Source organism: Nomascus leucogenys, chromosome 1a (genome assembly GCF_006542625.1).
Source record: "Nomascus leucogenys isolate Asia chromosome 1a, Asia_NLE_v1, whole genome shotgun sequence".
Taxonomy (NCBI): Eukaryota; Metazoa; Chordata; class Mammalia; order Primates; family Hylobatidae; genus Nomascus; species Nomascus leucogenys.
In genome coordinates, this window is record NC_044381.1 from 39199157 (window position 1) to 39219153 (window position 19997).

The 19997-nt window shown below is 46.6% G+C and overlaps 1 protein-coding gene across 8 annotated transcripts in view; it reads right to left on the reverse strand.

The window, feature by feature from the left end:
• The window catches only part of AOPEP (aminopeptidase O (putative)), a 361345-nt gene that overhangs the window by 7206 nt on the left and 334142 nt on the right, over positions 1 to 19997 (reverse strand). For all 8 annotated transcript variants that reach the window (XR_004027058.1, XR_004027063.1, XR_004027075.1 and 5 more), the window contains exon 14: positions 19790 to 19906. Coding sequence is in view for 4 of the 8 variants with exons in the window: in XM_030800182.1 (XP_030656042.1) it covers positions 19790 to 19906 (117 nt within the window). In the remaining 4 variants the exon portion in view is untranslated. The remainder of the gene's footprint in view (positions 1 to 19789; positions 19907 to 19997) is intronic.

Genomic DNA, 19997 nt, shown 5'->3' on the forward strand with positions numbered 1-19997 from the left:
CAAGAAGATTCACCTGCCTTTTTCTACTGCATCAAAGCGCTCTCAGTTATACCAAGTCGACCATTTTATACTCCATTACTGAATCAACATTAGCCATACATGGAAGTGATTATGTGCATTTTAGAAGAGCCTCCTTCTATCACACCTTGTTTTTACTGACTGTGAAAGAGGGAGATACTCTACAGTAATATATTTGCGGCAATAATAAAATGTAAGCAATGTCAACATTTGGCGAGGGCCCCTGTAAATGACATCATTATCCACTGACCTAGCTGGATTTCTCCTTTAATCTACTCTAAATAGATTTACATGCAAACAGTTAAGACTGAAGGAGACAAACCAATCTTTTGGAAAGAATCCTTCCCCCAGGCCACAGCGCCCTCTGAGAACGGGTGTTAACTCAGGAATTCCACTGGGTGGCCCTGGGTTCGCAGGCAGCCAGGCCCTTTGAAGTGCTGAAGCGGCATGCCTCTGGGAGGGGCTGATAGCCTCTGCCCTCAGAGCAAAAGGGAAGGAGGCTGGGACGACAAAATCTTTCCACCTTCAACAAAATGTGCTTTCCTTTACAGCCAACGGAAATTAACAACAGACTATACAAGAAAGAGTCCCTCCACCTCCCCAACAGAAAGAACAAGTGACCAGAGCTCAAAGAAGTTAGCTCACATGCCAGAGGGAGCGCTAGAAGAAACTGCACCCAGCTGTGGAGAACCCAAACTGCCCGCTGGACGCCTCCATCCCTCATCTCTCTTCCAACTCACAGCCACCTACATGTGCCACCAAACTGCCAGGTCCACACACCAGCAGAGGTATCATCTGTTGTGAGCTTTGTGAAGATGGGCACCAGCTCCCCAAGGCGGAAGGGCCTTGCAGGCAAGCTGGTGTGGTCTGGCAAGATGTCCACATGGATGGGAGCGACAGCTGGGGACAGGAGCTGCTGCTCTCAGACTTGGGGAAAGAGCCTATTTTCTTAACTGCACAAAAGAAACCCTACTTGTGCCAGCTTTTAGGGAGGGTCCCGTGCGTGAGACCTGTCAGCTTCTAAGTGTTCTTTAAGTGTTCTAACAACCAACGCTTGTCTGATCTGACCACACTACACTTTTGGCAATGACTGTTGTCCCTCTAAAACTTGGAGGACATTATACAATTTAGATCTGATTGTGAGAATGGAGGGTTTCACCTCTCCTTTTCTTTCCGTGCTTTCCTTCATCTTATTTACACACACAGAAACAACGAAGCATAAACTGGGGCTTATTTCCTAGTAGAACAAGGCCCTCGGTGGGGGTTGGAGGCAGCGGCAGCCCACAGCTGGTGCAGGTCCAGATGGCAGGTGGAAGAGGCTCTTTCACCGCGGATCTGAAGTCAGTATTTCCACTTTTCTTACTGTTAGAAATAGTTCACTGTCAAGATTAGTAAGAGACCCAGGCTTCTGACCCCTGGAGGCTAACAGCATCCAGGAAGGACGGACCAAGCCCAGTCTCCCACCCCCACTCCCTTTCCCACCCCATCAAGAGAAGATAAAAACAACAAGTCTTTTCATTATAAAGAGCTAAGTATATGTCAATATTTCAGCGACAGGATGCTGAGAAGACATCACAGAAATGCTGCGGGAGGCTGGGCAGGCCAGATAGTTCCTGCTCACGCGCAGTCTTCACTTCTCTTCGTTCCTTTGAGAAACAAAATCCTTATTTTTATCCCCCAAACTCTCAAGGACCCACAATTCGCACACCATTCGTCACTACAGGGAGTGGGGATGACATCAGTCTCACTTAAGCCCAGCAGTATTTGCAAAGGAGCCCTGACAGAATATCTGTCTCCAGACCACCGAGGGGCTTCAAGGTCGTGAAATATGCTCTGCCCTCCTGCATCAAGTTCCTCTGCAGCTGAGAAGGCAGGGAAGCCCTAAGGGCCAGGGAGGTGGGGCCACAGAGTTCCACAGCATGCCACCAGAGGACAGCTGTCCAGTCTAGAGGTTTGCTCTTATTTCTTAATTTATTAACGAGGGTGGTCAACGTGTCTTTCTGTAATTTCCTCAGTCAGAATAAAAATAAACAGGGACAGCGCATGCTCCCAGGACGGTGCCTGGCACCAGCGGGCACTCCTGTCTCTTCCGGTCGCCAGCCACCCCACAGCATCCTGGCGGGGAGACCAGCCTCCCTGTGGACCCAGGCAGTTGTCTTCTCTGCACAATTAGGAAGGAGTTTGCTTTTCAGGGGTGAAAGCCACACTTCCTGGCTGCCTCTCTGCTCCCACCCTGTCTGGGAGCCAGGGCAGTGCTGGAGGCTGGCCCAGGCTCCCCGAGAGCCACAGCACTGCGCTGTCCCGTGCCTAGGAAAGCAGATGCTGGCAGGAGGAACACAAAACCCGGGCTCCTGGGGAGAGCCAGCTGTGGCCGCCTGCCACAAAGGACACAGAGGGCCGTCTGCAGGGGAGCAGCTGTGAGGGTCAGAGGGACCTACTAAGAGATAGTGTCCCCTCCCCCTCTCCTCCCCAGGCCTGGAAGGCAGCAGAAGAACCTGATCAGACCCTTCCCCAGCCACAAGCTACCCCCACAAGCCTAGACCTGCGCTGGAGATCTGAACTTTTAAATCTGAAATTATGATAAGGGCTTGGCTCCCTAGGAGACTAGACAAAGTCCAGCTGGGGACAGGGATGGGGGAAAAATGTAACTGTTTCATTTTAGACCCAACCAAATGGAGACTGATCAGCAAATGAATCACACCCCAAAACAAGTCAATTTCTATTTCTCAGCTTTTTAAAATCCTTTTTTCTAGATGAATATACAAAATACGGTAAGGCCTTCCCCTCATCCCTGTCGCCAGACTGCCTTCAGTCCCTGCTGTGGAGGTGGCCACTGGGCCAGTGTGTTTTACACACACACAATGTATTTTTCCTTTTCCTCCTAACAAAGATAACTTTATGGATTGCATTCCTCTGTACCCTGATAAAAATATATATTTACTTTATATAATTACATTGATATTTAATAGGATATCTTGACTTACGATTCCCATGAGTGCAGGAAGAGATTTCCCATTCCTTGTATTAATGGTTGCAGGGTAGTCTATGATACTACAAATAATTCTAAGATTAGCGAGACCCTGACAGTTAGACACAGTTTACGTCCTAACAGTAAAGACTGAAAACAACCTCTGATACAATGAAACACAAGGTGTGGGTCATCCCGTGCCCCGAGGGTATCTGTGTGCAACTTCCTAGATGTGGGGTGTCCAGATCAGTGTGTACATCTTCACTTTGAGAGGCTGCCAAATTGCCTTCCATGAGAGTGTAGCAATTTACACTCCTGCCAAAATCGATGTGAGACCCCACTTTCCTGTACCATCACCACCATTGAATTACCAAACTTTTGATAAGTGAAAAATGGTGTCCATGAGGTCCTTTAGTTTTTAATTAAGAGAGAACTTGAGGAAGGGACTAATTAGAAAGGTGGGGACAGTATTATGGACACCAGCCAGGTACGGTGAAGTACCAGAGACCATGGAAGTGGTAGCTAGCTACCCACTGGCCTGAAGAGGTGGGAGGCTATTTCTGGAACAGAGAGAGCTAGAGGCCTGGGAGGGGCTGCCAGCCTGCAGAAGGAGCGGGAGAGCCCCCATCCCCATCGGGGCAGCTTAGGCATTCTATTACCATTTGAGTATAGCTGTTTTCTTTTCTTTTTTTGTTTGTTTGAGGTAGGGTGTCGTTCTGTCATCCAGGTTGCAGTGGCTCACCACAGACTCCACCTCCCAGGCTCAAGCGATCCTCTGGCCTCAGCCTCCCAAGTAGCTAGGACTACAGGAATGTACCACCACACCCAGCTAATTTTTTTTTAATTACTTTTTGCAGAAATGGGGTCTCTTATTGTTGCCCAGGCTGGTCTCAAACTCCTGGGCTCAAGCCATCCTCCCACCTTAAGCTTCCCAAAGTGTTGGGATTATAGGTGTGAGCCACCATGCCCGAGCATTTTTTTCATGTGCATAAAATCCTTTCTAGTAACTGTCTATTCATATTCTTTACCATGTTTTTCCTATTGGATCACTGGCTTTTTCTAGTTAATCTGTTGAGTGTTTTTGAGTACTAGGGAAATTAGCTCATCTTTGATGAAACTGCAGCTTTTTCCAGGTTTGTCAATCTGTCTGACTTTGTTCATGGTGGTTTTGCTTGTATTTCTTAATTGCATACAGTTATCTGGCTTCTCAGTTCTCTTCATTTATGTTTAATGTTTCATGGGTACATATGCCAAAAGTAATCAAATGGTACACTTTAAATATTCACATTTTATTGTATTTCTATTGTCAATATAGTTGAAAAATTTAATGACCTTTAAAACTGTGATTAAAATTCATGAAGTCACTCCAGATCCATGTCAGGAATCACCTGAGAGCCTAGAGTCAGCACATATTTCAGCCCTACACAGACCCAGACCCCAGACCCTGACCAAAGGGGCGAGGGAGGAAAATGATGAAGTAGGTGTGGGAGGGAAGGAGAGTGGGCAAGTAGAGAAAGAACAAGACGGGCCGGGCGCGGTGGCTCACGCCTGTAATCCCAGAACTTTGGGAGGCTGAGGCGGGCGGATCACGAGGTCAGGAGATCGAGACCATCCTAGCTAACACAGTGAAACCCCGTCTCTACTAAAAATAGAAAAAATTAGCCGGGCAAGGTGGCGGGTGCCTGTAGTCCCAGCTACTCAGGAGGCTGAGGCAGGAGAATGGCGTGAACCCCGGGGGAGCGGAGCCTGCAGAGCCGAGATCGTGCCACTGCACTCCAGCCTGGGCAACAGCGAGACTCTGTCTCAAAAAAAAAAAAAAAGAGAGAGAGAAAGAACAAGACGGCAGAAGGGAAACAGGGACAGGGCACGGAGAATGAGAACAGAGCTGCCTGTGGCAGTGAGCACAGGGTCCAAGACACCTGTAGCACCTGCACCTCTGCCCTGGTGCCAGCCTCTCAAGCACCCGACACCTCACCTACCAAGGACATGCTTATCTCTTCCCTCTGCCGCTGCCGGTGCTGACGCTGGGCAGCAGACAAGCAGGTGGCCTGGGAGGGGGAAGAGCTCACATATGAAATAAATCAGCACAGCTCTCGCAAGAAGAAGGGGCATCTGGGTCTCTGGATCCTTTCCATGTCATCACAGTGAAGTTGACTTTTGCACAACACACAGGTGTGCACCCTTGAATATTTTAGTCCAATAAAAATTACTTTGGGCATCTGCTGTTCAAAGTGTTCTGCTTATGGGACATGCTCAACAGAAACAATGAGAATGCCGCCCTCACTTAGCGTACAGGTGGGGGTAACACAGAGGTGTGATTTACACTGTTGGAAAGGGATTCAGCACTTTCCGGGTTTCCAAAGCCTCCATGAACACAGGGTAATGACAGCAAAGATTTTAGCGTTCTCCCAAGAGTGCTCCACACGACTGGTTCTTTGAGGTTGGGTGCAGGTGGGAGGGTCTTGGAATCTAGGGTGGGAAGAATGAAGGGCAGGTATGTGGAAGCCAATTCACATCAGGCACATATCTGGCAGTAGAGAATTAAAATCCTGAAGGAATCCAAGTAATGGTTCCAGGATTGTGGACCCTACCCCACTGACAGACTGCCACAGGGAGGACGGGGTATGTCTGTGGTACAGGCCTGAGCCACCTAGGAGGCCTGAGCAGACATGCAATCTGGGTATCCAAAAAGCACATGGAAGGAAGCACACACACAGGCGCTGGCTATGAGGATGGGGCTCACTGATTCCAAGCACATTCATGGCAGCCAACTGCATGACAGGCACTGGGAAATGGTGTGGGGCAGAGTGATGGTCAGTACAAACACGTATGCATATTTATGTGTGCATACGTATCCACAAAATGTGTATATGTAGAACATATAGACACACACTGAAATCAAAGTGTTATTTCCCAACGCTTTCCTTCGCTACAGGCAATGCAGTCTGATATTTTTATTCTTTGCTTTTTGTTTTTTGAGACCGAGTCTCACTCTGTTGCCAGGTTGGAGTACAGTGGCGCGATCTTGGCTCACTACAACCTTTGCCTCCCGGGTTCACGTGATTCTCCTGCCTCAGCCTCCCGAGTAGCTAGCAACACAGACATGTGCTACCATGCCTGGCTAATTTTTTTGTATTTTTAGTAGAGATGGGGTTTCACCATGTTGGCCAGGCTGGTCTTGAACTCCTGACCTCAAATGGTCCACCCACCTCAGCCTCCCAAAGTGGTGGGATTACAGACGTGAGCCACCGCGCCCGGCCTGCTGGGATTACAGGTGTGAGCCACCACGCCCGGCTTGCTGGGATTACAGGGGGGAGCCATTGCGCCCGGCCTGCTGGGATTACAGGTGTGAGCCACCGCGCCCGGGCGTGCTGGGATTACAGGCGGGAGCCCCCGTGCCCAGCTTGCTGGGATTACAGGCGGGAGCCACCGCGCCCGGCTTGCTGGGATTACAGGCAGGAGCCACTGCGCTGGCCTCTTCTTTCCTTTTTTAAAATGCTGGCTGGTGACCTACTAGATGGATTTCATGACCCACTGTGTCTTGACTCCCTGACAGTGTGAAAACCTACATACAAGCTCGGCTTCTAGAGCCCAATGCTCCAGGCTGGACCCTTGTCGGCTCAGGTAAGCTGCTCTACCCAGGCCCCACTCCAGCTCCAGCTCCCCAAGATGGGGGTTAGAAGAGCGTCAACATGCAAGGAGGGCCACAGACAGGCTGGACTGGCACAAGGTAGGAGGTAGGAACCACATGGCTGAGAAAGAGCCTGGGCCGGGTCAGAGACTCGCAGCAGGACAGCAGAGGGAGCAGGGGAGTCCCAGGAGTAGTAAGGGCCTGGGAAGAGCTAGAGCTTTTCAGGCCATCTCCTGGGAGGGAGACCCAGGGACAGGCACCTGGGAATCTTGCAAACCATTTGTAAAGATGGCTCCCTTAGCCTTGCCCCAGCCTCAGCCCCAGCCAGACTCCACTTCTGCCTTTACAGGAAACTTATCACACACTACCCAAGAAGTTCCATGGAGCTGAACTCTGGAAGGCTCAAAAACACAGTGGAGGGGGAAGCCTGCTCTTCTGACTTCCTCCAATGCTAGAAAAATGGCACATGCCTAAGAGGGACACTTAGAAACCACATCTTGGATTTGGGACACAGGTCCCATGACAACGGGCATGTCTATGATATAACCATAATTTTAACTAGGATATGGTAAAGGGGCCTCCCCCTTATTTGATTGCTTTTTTCTTGGAAACAGGAAAGCTGCTGAAGGTTCCTCACAACTTGAACCACTCTAATCTCTTTTTTAAAATAATCTTTTTTAAGACGGAGTCTCACTCTGTCGCTCAGTCTGGAGTGCAATGGCATGATCATGGCACACTGCAGCTTCCAAATCCTGGGATCAAGTGATCCTCCCACCTCAGCCTCCCCAGTAGCTGCGACTACAGGTGCGTGCCACTATGCCTGGATAAGAGTGGGACCCTGTCTCTATAAAAAATACAAAAACTCCTGGGCTCAAGTGATCCCGCCTCAGCCTCCCAAAGTGCTGGGATTACAAACATGAGCCTGGCCCCTAATCTCTTTTTAACCCAAGGTATCTTCATGTGTCCAGAACCAGATTCCTGGTAAACTCCAGAAGAGAAGCTGGCAAATTTTTTCCTTCAAGAGCCAGATGTTGAGCACTTTTGGCCTTTTGGTCAAAGCAGCCTTAGACAACATGTAAATATGTGGGCATGGCATGGCTGCCTTTGGATAAAATGTTATTTACAACAACAGGCAGGGGCTGCACCGGCTCAGGCTGGGGTTGGCTGATCCTTGCTCTAGAATGGATGCCCAAGCTATGGCTCCCAGAGCACAGCATACATGGTGGTGTACTGGTGTTCACCCCCCAACATCCACCAACATGATGTCACTGAACACAGAGATGAGGCAAAAGGTGAACAATGGCCCCGTGAGTGGGTTTGGGCCAGCTTTAGCACAGCCCCACCAGAAAATCGGAGGTGCTCCTTAACGCTGGTCCTGACACCCTCGGCCTTATTCCTCCCTCTGCAGGTCAAATTCCTCTGTAAAAGGAAACATGCTCTGGCATTCATCTTGAATCAGACTCATTAAAAAAGGGCACTGTGTCTTTAGAGTACCCCAATACTGGAGACAGAGTCTGAAAACCAGTGTCTTACAGAAAAATTACTCTGCCTGAAAAATAAACATCATCCACGAGGGCCTGAGTAGACATGGCTACAGGCACGAGACAGAGCAAGCAGATGAGCTCTAAGAACTCAGCCAGTACACCCAACTTGGTTCCGAGAGCTGTGGTGCCACCACCAAAAACCATCAAGACCAAAGACAGGAATGGCCTCATTGTCTCTTCCACGGCAATCCTGGAGCCAGGATTCAGTTTGGTGCATGCTCGTCACCATGCTTAGAAAAGCAGGTATGGCTCCTTCTGGTAGCTGCTTTCCTTGCTTTATTTTTAAACATTTAAAAATTATAAGCAGATGACTATACACAAATACAGAACCCAATGTACATGAAATTCTAGCCATTCATGTCAAATTCACTTTTGATCTTTTCAACAGCAACAATCGATACAGATACATATTCAGCATCCCAAATTCAAAAATCCAAAATCTGAAATGCTCCAGTGAGTATTTTGTGTGTGGGGGGGAGTTGGGGGGAGGGTCATGTCAGCACTCAAAAAGTTTGGGATTTTGAAGCATTTCAGAGTTTGGATTTTCAGATTTGGGAACAACCAGTTAAGTATAATAAAAATATCCTAATAACTGAAAAAAAATCTGAAATCTGAAACATTTCTGGTCTCAAGCATCTTGGATAAGGAAGACTTGACCTGTATATTACTTTGGGTTTTTCCTTCTCTCTGCCTCCACTGTTGCATTTACTGGCATGGTGCCCTTCTGTTAATATACTACAGCTCACTGTCTTTCTGTCTTCTGATGACACTACAAAGTCTCAAGTGTGTCCTAGTAGCCTTTAGCCTTTTAACAAGAAAGCTATCCTGGGACTAGCAGACAGGGGGTACAAGGAAATCTGCTGTGACACTAGATGGCATTGCTGCGGCCACAGCTCATCCAGCAGACCCAGGTTCACTAGAGTGATCTGACACGTCCACATCTCCTAGCTCACCTCTGCAGCCCAGAGATCAGCTCCCAATGTGCCCCCACTGGCCACTCTCAGAGTTGGGCTTGCAGCCTTTCCAGCTCCCACTGCTCTCTGCACTGCCGTGTCCTTCTCCGCTAGTCTGATGTATTTATTTACAGTATCATGCAAGTCTGGGGCGTGCATAGGCCTCTGGGCCATCTTTCGGCCTGTCGCAATGCCCAGCACATAGTCATGCTTGATAAATGCTTCTGAGTAAAGGTACCACTTGAAAACTTGGAATGCTTTTCAGCTACTCTGAAATTATAATGCACGGTTAGAGGCTATAAAATGCTTTGAAGAATGCCACCAGTCCTATTTATAACAGGAAGCACTCCCCTTTCTTTTCAGTCCTTTTGATTTTCAAATTTACTGTTGAAGAAGGAAAAAAAATCTGTCCAGGGAACATGATCTGGGAAGCCCATTAAACCTCATTTAGAGTTCCATTTTATTTCTGTAAACAGAAAGACCAGGGCTCATGGCTTTTCTAAGTTAATAAGTCTACCCTGCAATAAACAAACCTGCTTTGTCAATTTGTGTCCTTAAATTAGATTTAACTTGACTTTACAGTGGGCTGACTGGCTGGTAAGGGGGGCCTCTGCAAAGTAGCCACAGGGCAGACAGCATTCCAGTGGGGGACTGCCCCTGGGGGCTTCTGGACTGGTGGAGGCCGTCTACCTGCTCAGTCTCATGGAAAGAGGAAAAGAACCTTTCGCTGTGTGGTGATCACATCAGGGCTGTCCACATTTGTGTTTTCATTATTTTATTTTCTCTCTCACCTTTTCTGCTCCTTATTTCTGAAGGGCTGCAATCTGAATGTTATTTTTTAAACTAAAGGAAATTAAAAGTTACTTTATTTGCTGCCGCAAAGCCAGGTTAGTAAATTCCTAGGCACAGGGTTAAGAGGACAAATGAAGCATTGGAGGCTCTTACCACCCTTGCTGGAGTCAGTTCCTACAGCTCTTGTCTACACCTTACCTAGTTAGAGCTAAAGCAGCAGCAATGTGCAAAATGGGGGGCATCTCAACTGCTACCAGGGCCATCACACTTGACATGCACATGGAGATCATGGTGAGGGTCAAGTGTGATGACAAACATCAAATACTGATGTCAAATACAAACGTCATGTATGATAAAAGAGGCAATCTTGCTTCACTTGTGTGGTCTTAGACAAATCTTAACTACTTTTGAAAACTTGGAATGCTTCTTATTTTCCTCCAAATAGGCTCTTTTATTTAATAACATTGGTGCTATTAAAGGCTCCAAAAAGTACAACGTGGGAGCCCATGTGGGGTTCACTTTGAAATATGGCACAGTTTGCCTTCCTTCCATACTGAGAATGCTCATCCCTTCCTTCCATACTAAGACTCTCATTGAATGGTTATCCATCTCAATATGCAATTCTGAAATTAGAAAATAATACACCCTACCTTCTTTCTTCAATTTGTTGACATGTAACTCCCAGCCTTTGCTGAAAGGGACTTTCACTGCTGGCAGAAACAGTGACCATGGTTACTTCCTCTGATAAGCCCTGCGGACATTCGTCCCCTTCCCTCACTTTCCCTGGAGGTGAATTCAGCCTGGAGGGCCTCCCCAAGTCTGAGGGATGGCCAACTCTCTCCCATCACCTTGCTGTGTCAGACATGAAATCCAGGTAACATCATTCTCCAGCAAGTAAGTCGACTGGACATTGAGGATAAAATGGTGACTAAAACAGATAAGCACTTGCCCTCTAGGAGCTTACAGTTCAGCAGGAAGTTTAAGAAAAATCCAGTAAACCAGCAAGTGTAGACTCGTGTTGGTGACAAAAGCCACGAAAGGGTGCATGAGGCAACAGGGAGTGAACAGGGCTACGGAAGGAGCGCGGTCATAGAAAGCTCCCTAAGAAGGGCCATGCACACTGAGACCTAAAAAAGGAAAAGAAACCCACCACTCAAAGGGGGCATCCTGAGCCCCACCAATTTGTAGCCATATCACATTTTACTCCATGAAAGAAACTCAGCCTTCCCTCCCCTTCTCTTCTTAGTGGCTATTTCTTCTGATACCCTTCTCTTCAAGAGCTAGAGAAACAGGCTTTTAAAAATAAACCCCAGAGACTAAAGAACTAAAACTATACAACTTTTAGGAAAGACACAGGCATAAATCTTCATGACCCTGGCAATGATTTTCAACAAAACAAAGGAAACAAAAGAGATACACTGGACTTCATTAAAGTGAAAATTTTTATACCTCAGGGACTACCGTCATATAAGAGTATATTTTTGCAAACTGTATTTGAGAAGGAACTCGTATCTAGACTATATAAAGAACTATTATAACTCAGTAATACAAAGACAAACCAATTTAAAAATGAGCAAAAGGTTTAACTAGCCCTTTCTCCAAAGAAGATATGCAAATGGTCAATACGCACATGAAAAGATGCTCAACACCATTAGTCAATACGTGAAAAAAAGGAAATGACGACGATAGTGGGGTACCAAGTCACATCCAACAGGATGGCTAAAATAAAAAAGACAGACAATAACAAGTGCTGGTGGAGGCTGAACCCATACTCACTGCTAGAGAAAATGTAAGATGGTTTAGCCACGTAGAAAACACACAGGCAGTTCCTCAAAAGGTTAAACAAGGGTTATAATCCAGCAATTCTACTCCTAGGAATATACCTAAGAGAAATGAAAGCATATGTCCACACAAAACCTTACACACACGTTCCTAGCAGCATTATTCACAATAGTTAGAAGTGGAAACACCCTGTCCATCAGCTGATGTGTGGATCAACAAATGCCATCCATCCATATGACTCAAAATATTTGGCAATAAAAAGGAATGAAGCAATGATATATGCTACAAAGAAGGATGATCCCCAAAAACATTATGCTAAGTCGAAAGAAGCCAGTAACAAAAGACCAAATATTATATATAATTCCATTTATGTGAAGGCCCAGAATAGGCAAATCTATAGAGACAGAAGAATGAGTGCTTGCCTAGGACTGCGGAGCTAGGGATGACAGCCAAAGGGTACTGGGTTTCTTTTGGGGATGATAAAATGTTCTACAATTGTGGTGATGGTTGTACAACTCTGTGAATATATTAAAAACTATTGAATTATATACTTTAAAATGGGTGCACTTCATGGTATGTGAAGTATAGCTCAAAAAAGTTATTAAAAACAGCTACCCCTCACCCTAAGAGCCAAGTTGAGAAAGGCTGTTTTGGCGAAAGGTACTATTCTACACAGTCTACTCTCAAGAAAAACTACCTGGTGCCCTGAGAGCCGAGGCCATGGGGGAAGGTCAGCTTTGGGCTGCTGGTGGCTGGCTGGTTCCCTCAGTGCCTGGGAACTTCCTGTGCCCAGCATGGGCATCTGCTTCCACCCACGGATGGGCAAAACCAGGTGGTCTACCGAACACAGTTCCATGCGGTTCAAGGTTGCAGCAAAGCAATATGCAGAGAGTAAACAGCCTAAAAATCATTTTTAGTGCCACCCCACAAAGTTTAGCCAATCTCTACTGTGTTTATGTTCTAAATTTTATACCCTGCCATCCACACAAAATTCCACCATTTACATGCAGAGCAGGCCTGGGAACGTGCTTCTGCAAGCTGACTCCATGTGAGCGGCCTGAACACAAGGGGTAGAGCTCACATCCTATCTGTGCTGTGAGCTTCTCACAGCCTGAAGGCCAGACAGATCCACCTCTCACATCCTGGTGTGCCACAGTTCTAGAGAGCAAAGATGGTGTACATGAAAGGCACCAGAAGGCAGAAAAGCCACCTGGAAAGCTATGTTGAGAGCTGTGGCAGAGGGAGCCCTGTATTTCAGGGCATTTAAGGTATACTTTAAATGGGAATATGGCTAAGTTTACAATTGTAAAAAGAGACAACAATGTTCAAAGAAAGTTGTGTGGTTTTTGGTGTGGATTTCAGAACAGAAATCCAACACAAAAGTACGTAAACTACTGACTGAGCTGTAAAGAACCCGGAAGCACCAATTAAAGCCCAATGCATTAATTCCACTTGAGAAGCCTTTGGACACAAAATGAATATGAGATGCTGCTGGCTTCCTGGCTATACCGGAAGAAGAGCATCAGCGCACTGCTATTTAGACCCCAGAGAATGTGTAAATCTCCATCTCCATCTTTCTGAGAAAATCTATACAGACTGGAGAGCGCCTCATGGAGCAAACGCAGAGGCCCTCACATCTTCAGAGGTCGGTAACAGTGGGCCTGCTGCTGAACCCTGTGCAAACAGCAGACGGCAGGGACACTCTGCAACCAGTGGCTTTTCTAACAAAGTCTGGCTGAACTGTAGCTAAAAGCCACCTACTAAATGCCCTCTCTCTTTAAACAGATAAATGCTAAGCTGACCATTTAAGAAAAATTAGCCAAATTATGCTGTCCATGGCTCACTTTTTCTTTACTTTCATTTGCTATAAATTCACAGTAAACAAAACACAATCTTCGGGAACAACACAGGAAATTAGTAATCTAAAAAAGAAAGTTCTTTGTGATTTTAGAGCAGCTTTTTTAAAAAAAAATCCCTTTATCACCGTGTAACAGGGAAGATGCTATTGCAGGCTTTCCACAGGGAAGTTCCAGAGGCACTGAATTGAATAACAGAAAGAAAACCCTAAGAAAGATGTACTGAGAGATAGACCGTCCTGACTTTGAAGGAATGCTCTGAAACATCGATTAAATGTTTCATAAACCAAATAAGATAAAGAAAAAATATACAAACAAAACCAGAGTTATATAAGAACTCTATTCTTTCTCCTATCATAAAAAGCAGATGGTTTAAAAAGATATGTCTAAAGTAACTAAAGACAGTTACCCCAATCCCTTTTTTCAATCTATACCCACCCACCTTTTAAACTCTAGAAAAGGAATAATGCTCCGTCAAAGGGACAGCCGTGACCCTCACAAGCATGGTCTCGGCTTTCTAAAAACCTGAAGTCACACTATTCACAGGCCATGTTCTAAAGTTCAGATTCATTGGTATCTGGCCTCTTGATCTGTAACCTAAGGTTGATGGCATCAACGGGCCAGTAAGCCAGACCCCTGTACCTGCAATCATACTGTGAGAAATGGCCTAATGCTGAGTTTCTGTGGGTTGCCAGGTGGAGGTGGCAAGTGTCAACTTGCCCTTTCGGGATCCCGGGGGGACCTAGTTCCTTGTATTTTACCCTATAAAAGCACTTCACTAGTTGCACACACTACTCTGACACTCTACAATGGTGTCCTTTTTCATGTTCAATCTGAAAACCTGCCTTGTAGGGCTCTGTTCCACAATGGTGCCTCCTGACAATGCTGGATGACGTGGTGAGCCAGCTGGCTTAGTAATGAGGCCCTGGATTCGCCTGCACCAAGGGCAGCCAGCAGGAGAAGGGGAGGAGAGGGAAAGGGGGCCTGCGTGGGCACCCTGGACATCACCAAGATGGTGCTGGCGCCTTGGCACTGCTCCTACTCATAAGCCTCGGTGTCCTATGGGGCAGAGGCCTTGGTGCCAACACCGTGGTGGGAGGGGCAGAGCTGGGTGCTGCCCTCACACATCACCATGATGACAGGACCTGACGTCAGCACAGCCAGAGTTTCTGCCTTTATTACGCTTAGACTCTGGATCAAGGCAGGGAAGAGGAAGGACTTCTAAGTTCAGCACATTACATATTAATAAATCTAAAGCATTGAGCATCCTAAAATGGCAACAGAGCCCAAAGAGATTATATCTAACCTTTCCTCTAAGCTACTCTGTAACAAAACAAAATAGAAATGTCTTACTTATTTGTAGCCAGAATACTATGAAAAAGAAACCAGGGAAGAAAAAGAAGCTCCAACAGCAGGGAAAAGACCCTCCTGAACACTTCGCATCTCCAAGCCCTCCAAAGCAGAAGGCGAAAGTCATCTCTAATGGATAAGAGTTTTAGCGCTGAAAGGGACGAACGGAACCACAACTATGGATCAATTTTAGAATCTGGAGATGTAACAACTGTTAAACCTTCATTCTTTGTCCCTTTGGTAAGTCCCTCTAGAGTTCTATTAATCATTAAGCGCTTGAGTCACAGAACTATGCTTTTGGCCCAAACGAAATTCATAAATGAGCATTAAAGCTGTCAGATGATTGTGTTGCTGGAGTCACAACTTCCACCTTTGGACTGCAAATAAATGCTATGGTGCTTTCTTCCCAAGTAAACAATGAGTAACAATGTATTAGTAACAGCGTATTAAGATAAATACCAGCTTGTGGACCCACCCCCCCACCACTGGCTTAGGTACGATGCATCAAAAGAGGTAGACGAGGTCAGGCACGGTGGCTCACGCCTGTAATCCCAGCATTTTGGGAGGCCAAGGCAGGTAGATCATGAGGTTAGGAGTTCGAGACCAGCCTGGCCAAGATGGTGAAACCCCGTCTCTATTAAAATACAAAAAATTGGCAGGGCGTGGTGGCTCACGCCTGTAATCCCAGCACTTTGGGAGGCCGAGGCGGGCGGATCACGAGGTCAGGAGATCGAGACCATCCTGGCTAACATGGTGAAACCCTGTTTCTACTAAAAATACAAAAAATTAGCCGGGCATGGTGGCGGGTGCCTGTAGTCCCAGCTACTGGGGAGGCTGAGGCAGGAGAATGGCGTGAACCCGGGAGGCAGAGCTTGCAGTGAGCCAAGATTGTGCCACTGCACTCCAGCCTGGGTGACAGAGCGAGACTCCGTCTCAAAAAAAAAAAAAAAAAAAAAATTGGCTGGGCGTGGTGGTGGGCACCTGTAATCCAGCTACTCCAGAGGCTGAGGCAGAATTGCTTGAACCAGGGAGGTGGAGGTTGCAGTGAGCCAAGATCGTGCCACTGCACTCCAGCCTGGGCAGCAGAGTGAGACTCCATCTCAAACATACAAACAAAAAAGAGGTAGAGGAGACCTAGACCCATTACACAGGGTCTGCAGGGCCTCTTCAGCTACTGCCCGTGCTACAGGACAGGCCTGTGACACTGGTCGTTTTTTCCATTTCCAATCAACCTGGAGTTTCCTTTCCATCTTGGAAGGCAGCCGGATGAGTGCTGAAACAGGTATGTCCTTACAATCTGTTTCCTCACATTCACTTGCTCCTACTAGTTTAGCTTGCAATTCTACATGAAAGAGTGGAGCCTCCCAAGGTTACATTCTTTGGCACTTTGGGAGAGTATAGCTGGCTCAGGGTGGCCTCTAAATGTTGTTAGCAATCTTTTTCTAGCTACTCCCCTCTGTGCTGACACCTTACTGAGATTTTTTTTTTTTTTTTTTTTAAACTGCCTTTTGTCAGCTGCTGCCAGTCAGCAGGAAGAGCCGCTCACGTGCACACGAGCACCTGGGGCCAGGCATGAGGTCCAGACCCTGAAGGGAGACCTCCAGTGAAGCGGCACCCCAGAGAAGACAGAGTCACAACACACGATACCCACACTTTCTTGCTCCAATCCAATCTAGGAGTCCTCTTCCTTTCAATCAACGCTATTTCCCCCATACAGTAAAGGGAAGAACGGGTGCTACCAACTTCTCCCAGAAAACTAATGTTCTCATTCAGCGTATCAACCAAAGTCAAAGCAGGGCACGCTGCAGCGTGGGCCTTTCGGATTCGTGGCCACCAGCAAAACAACACAGGGGGAGCCCATCCCCTGAGGCGTGGCCCCAGTCTGAAAGCGCTCAGTGGAGTCTGCAGAGATCTGAAAGCGCTCAGTGGAGTCTGCAGAGATCTGCAAGTGCTCAGTGGAGTCTGCAGAGATCTGAAAGCGCTCAGTGGAGTCTGCAGAGATCTGAAAGTGCTCAGTGGAGTCTGCAGAGATGCTGCTGCCTGAAGGTCAGTCACAGACTTCCTGGGGGAAAGAGGTCAGAAAGCCAAGGTCCAGGGATCCTCACCTCACTGCCATGGGTAGCTATTTTTACAGCTTAAGAGACCTGCTAAGGCAGGCAGGAAATGTGTTACTTAAAAAGGGATCTTAGATAACATCTTTTGTTCCCAGAGTTAGATGTCAAATATTTTTTAAACTTTCATGGCTATTTGAGAAATATACTCAAAAACTGCAGAGAGACAAGGTGCTTCTGTGGACTGGATTTCCCTTCGGCTCATTTTCCATGCTGGCTGCAGTGGCCCAGCACCCGCCCACAGTCCTGAGGCCTGCTACATACAAGATGGCTGACTTTGAGGTCAGCTTCACTCCCCAGGCCAAGGAGCATCAAGGAGCGCAGCCTGTGTCTGCCCTGCAGAGGGGTGGCAAGGCAGGAGGTGGCCTGGGATGGTTTGCCTACTCCACCCATGCTCTCAACTCTGTCTGTCCTTAAGCACTTTTCCTTTCACATTCTGAACACGGGGCATTGCCTCCATGAAGAGCATACACCTGGGTCTTCACATCACGTGATGCAGCCACATGGAGGGCAGGCAGGGTGTGCATAACCCAAGACAGTATTCAGAACCCTGGCCCCACAACCCCTCGACATGCAAACCCTTGGCAAGCAGCCGCAGCAGACTCAGAGCTACACTCAGAAAATCAGACCAACAGATCAGATGCTCTGTGGAACACAGCCCGTACACAGAAGCAACACACATAGAAAGAATGGTTAATAGTAATCTCATCCCTCCTTTCTCCCTTCTCTGTGTGGGTGGGCCTGTGCCGGCCCATCCACATGGAAGAAGGGAGGGACAGACGGGGATGGCAGCCCAGGAGCTAAAGCAACCATGGAATAGGCTTCTCACTTGCAGCCACTACATCCCAAACACGCTGCTCAGCCAACAAAACTCCTCAGTGCACTTTGCCATAAGGAGCAGGCGCAGCTGGAGGCAGCAAGCTTACCGTTCTGGAAAGGCAGCTTTACATATGCATCTCGGTCACATGTAGAGCAAGGGAAGCCTTTCTGCGTATCTCAAAAATATAGGGGCACAGCAGGTAAAGAAATCCGCCCCCACCAGGTCCCAAGCACCCCTGCACTGTACTACAGACCTGCCCTGTCAGCCTGGGCAGGTGTTTCTGCACCAGCCACCTAATTCAACACTGGCCTTAGCACCCACAGCTGTTCATTTACTTAGGAGCTGTCTTTTCAGAAGAACGTAAGCTTCCTAAGGGTAACTAACCTTGCCTGTCATTTCCACTGCTATATTCCTGGTGCCTAGTGGAATAATGGAGTATTTGTGAATCGCATGAACATGGACCACACTGGTCATATAAACTGGGCAAAGATGTAATGAGACCCTAGTGTCTCATCACCAGGGATCTAGCTGAAGAGACTGCCTTGTCCAGCATCATGACATAGTTTGTGCAATATAAAACAACTAAATAAAACCTGTTATACTTCTCAAAGGTTCTAAGAGGTTATATATAACAACTAAGTTGAGCTGTAAGAACAGGACATGTTTTATGCTAAATGGAAGGGGGCCACCTCATGGTTTCCGGTCATCAAGTGACAGGTGCTCGGCGCCTGCTCTGATCCTCCCCTCTGGTCTGTCCATGCCCATCACAGGGTCCTGGAGGTTCAGTGGTACTCCACCCTGATTAAAACACAGCCTAATGACTACATATAGCAAAGTCTTTTAAACACTAATTAAAAATAACAGTCTGGCATTTGAGAACTCCTACATACAAAAATATAAGAGCTGAAATAAACAGCAACAGTTGTAAATTTGGTCTATGCTCAGGTGGGTAAAAAGCTACACGTCTCCTCTGGAGTTTTTCAATCACTCTTGAGTTTATGGGGCTTTAAAATGCCTAACAATGGCCATCTTACCTTTTGGTTAATAAGGAATGGGCTTTTCTCAATTACTCCATTTTAATGATTATAAAATTCATTACAATAATATTTAACTTAATATACCCCAAATATCACTAACACTATAATCAATCGGGACACATTAAGTTATTTTGTCTTTCTTCATTCAATGTCTTCGCTATTCATTGTGCATTTTATACTTCGAGCATATCTCAACTCAAAATAGCTGCACTTAAGTGTTTAACAGCCACACATGGCTAATGGCTGCTGTACTAGACTGCACAGTTTTAAAATGTTCAAAACCAAACTTACTTTTCTGCATTTTGGGAGTCTTATATAAGAGGTTTTCTGTTTAAGCTCTTTTTACTTAAGATGTCTGAACACATTATTTACTATTTTGCATTTTTTTTAAACCCTAGAATTTGTCTTAGGATTCACATTGCATTCCTCATAATAAGGTAGAAGATATTAAGGACTATATCACATTGCTTTCTCGCAAGCATCCAATTGCCTTTTCCAACTACAGCTGCTAGATTTAGTTTTCATTCCCTTTACACATGGCTCCTTTCCTGCCCTAACTGAATGCAACCAAGAAGCTCTCACACATCTGAGCCAAGTTTCCTTAATGTGCAACAGAATGGCACCATCGTCAGTGGGCACAATGACCCACCCAAGTTTACAACTCAAAAACATTCCACTCATTCCTTTAGGAGACTTATGCCCATCTTTATGATTTAAGAAGAGGGAAAAACTTAAGACCTCAAAATACTCTGGTTAGAAGCATAAGCATAATCAGATTAAAGCACTTAGTTCTTCACTTATACAGCAAACACATGGGATTTTGCTAATAGAAATGGTGGTTTCAATAGTTTGGGACTGCAATGGGATCACCATTCTTCACCAACAGTGGGGACCTGCTGGTTAAACTCTGAGAGTGTTCCTGGTTACCTCTGCATCCTGATCCTGGAGGTGGTATGTCCTCTGGAGGCTTTGCAGAGTTCGGGGGCTCAGAGTCTTCTGCTCCAAGAGATGCTCCAGAAGCAAGACCAGCTGGTCTGGAAGAAGCTAAAGACAAAACCAAACAGCCTATGAAAATGCCATTCAGCTGATGAGAAACTAAACCCAAATGTTCAGACAGACCACATACCCAGGGTAA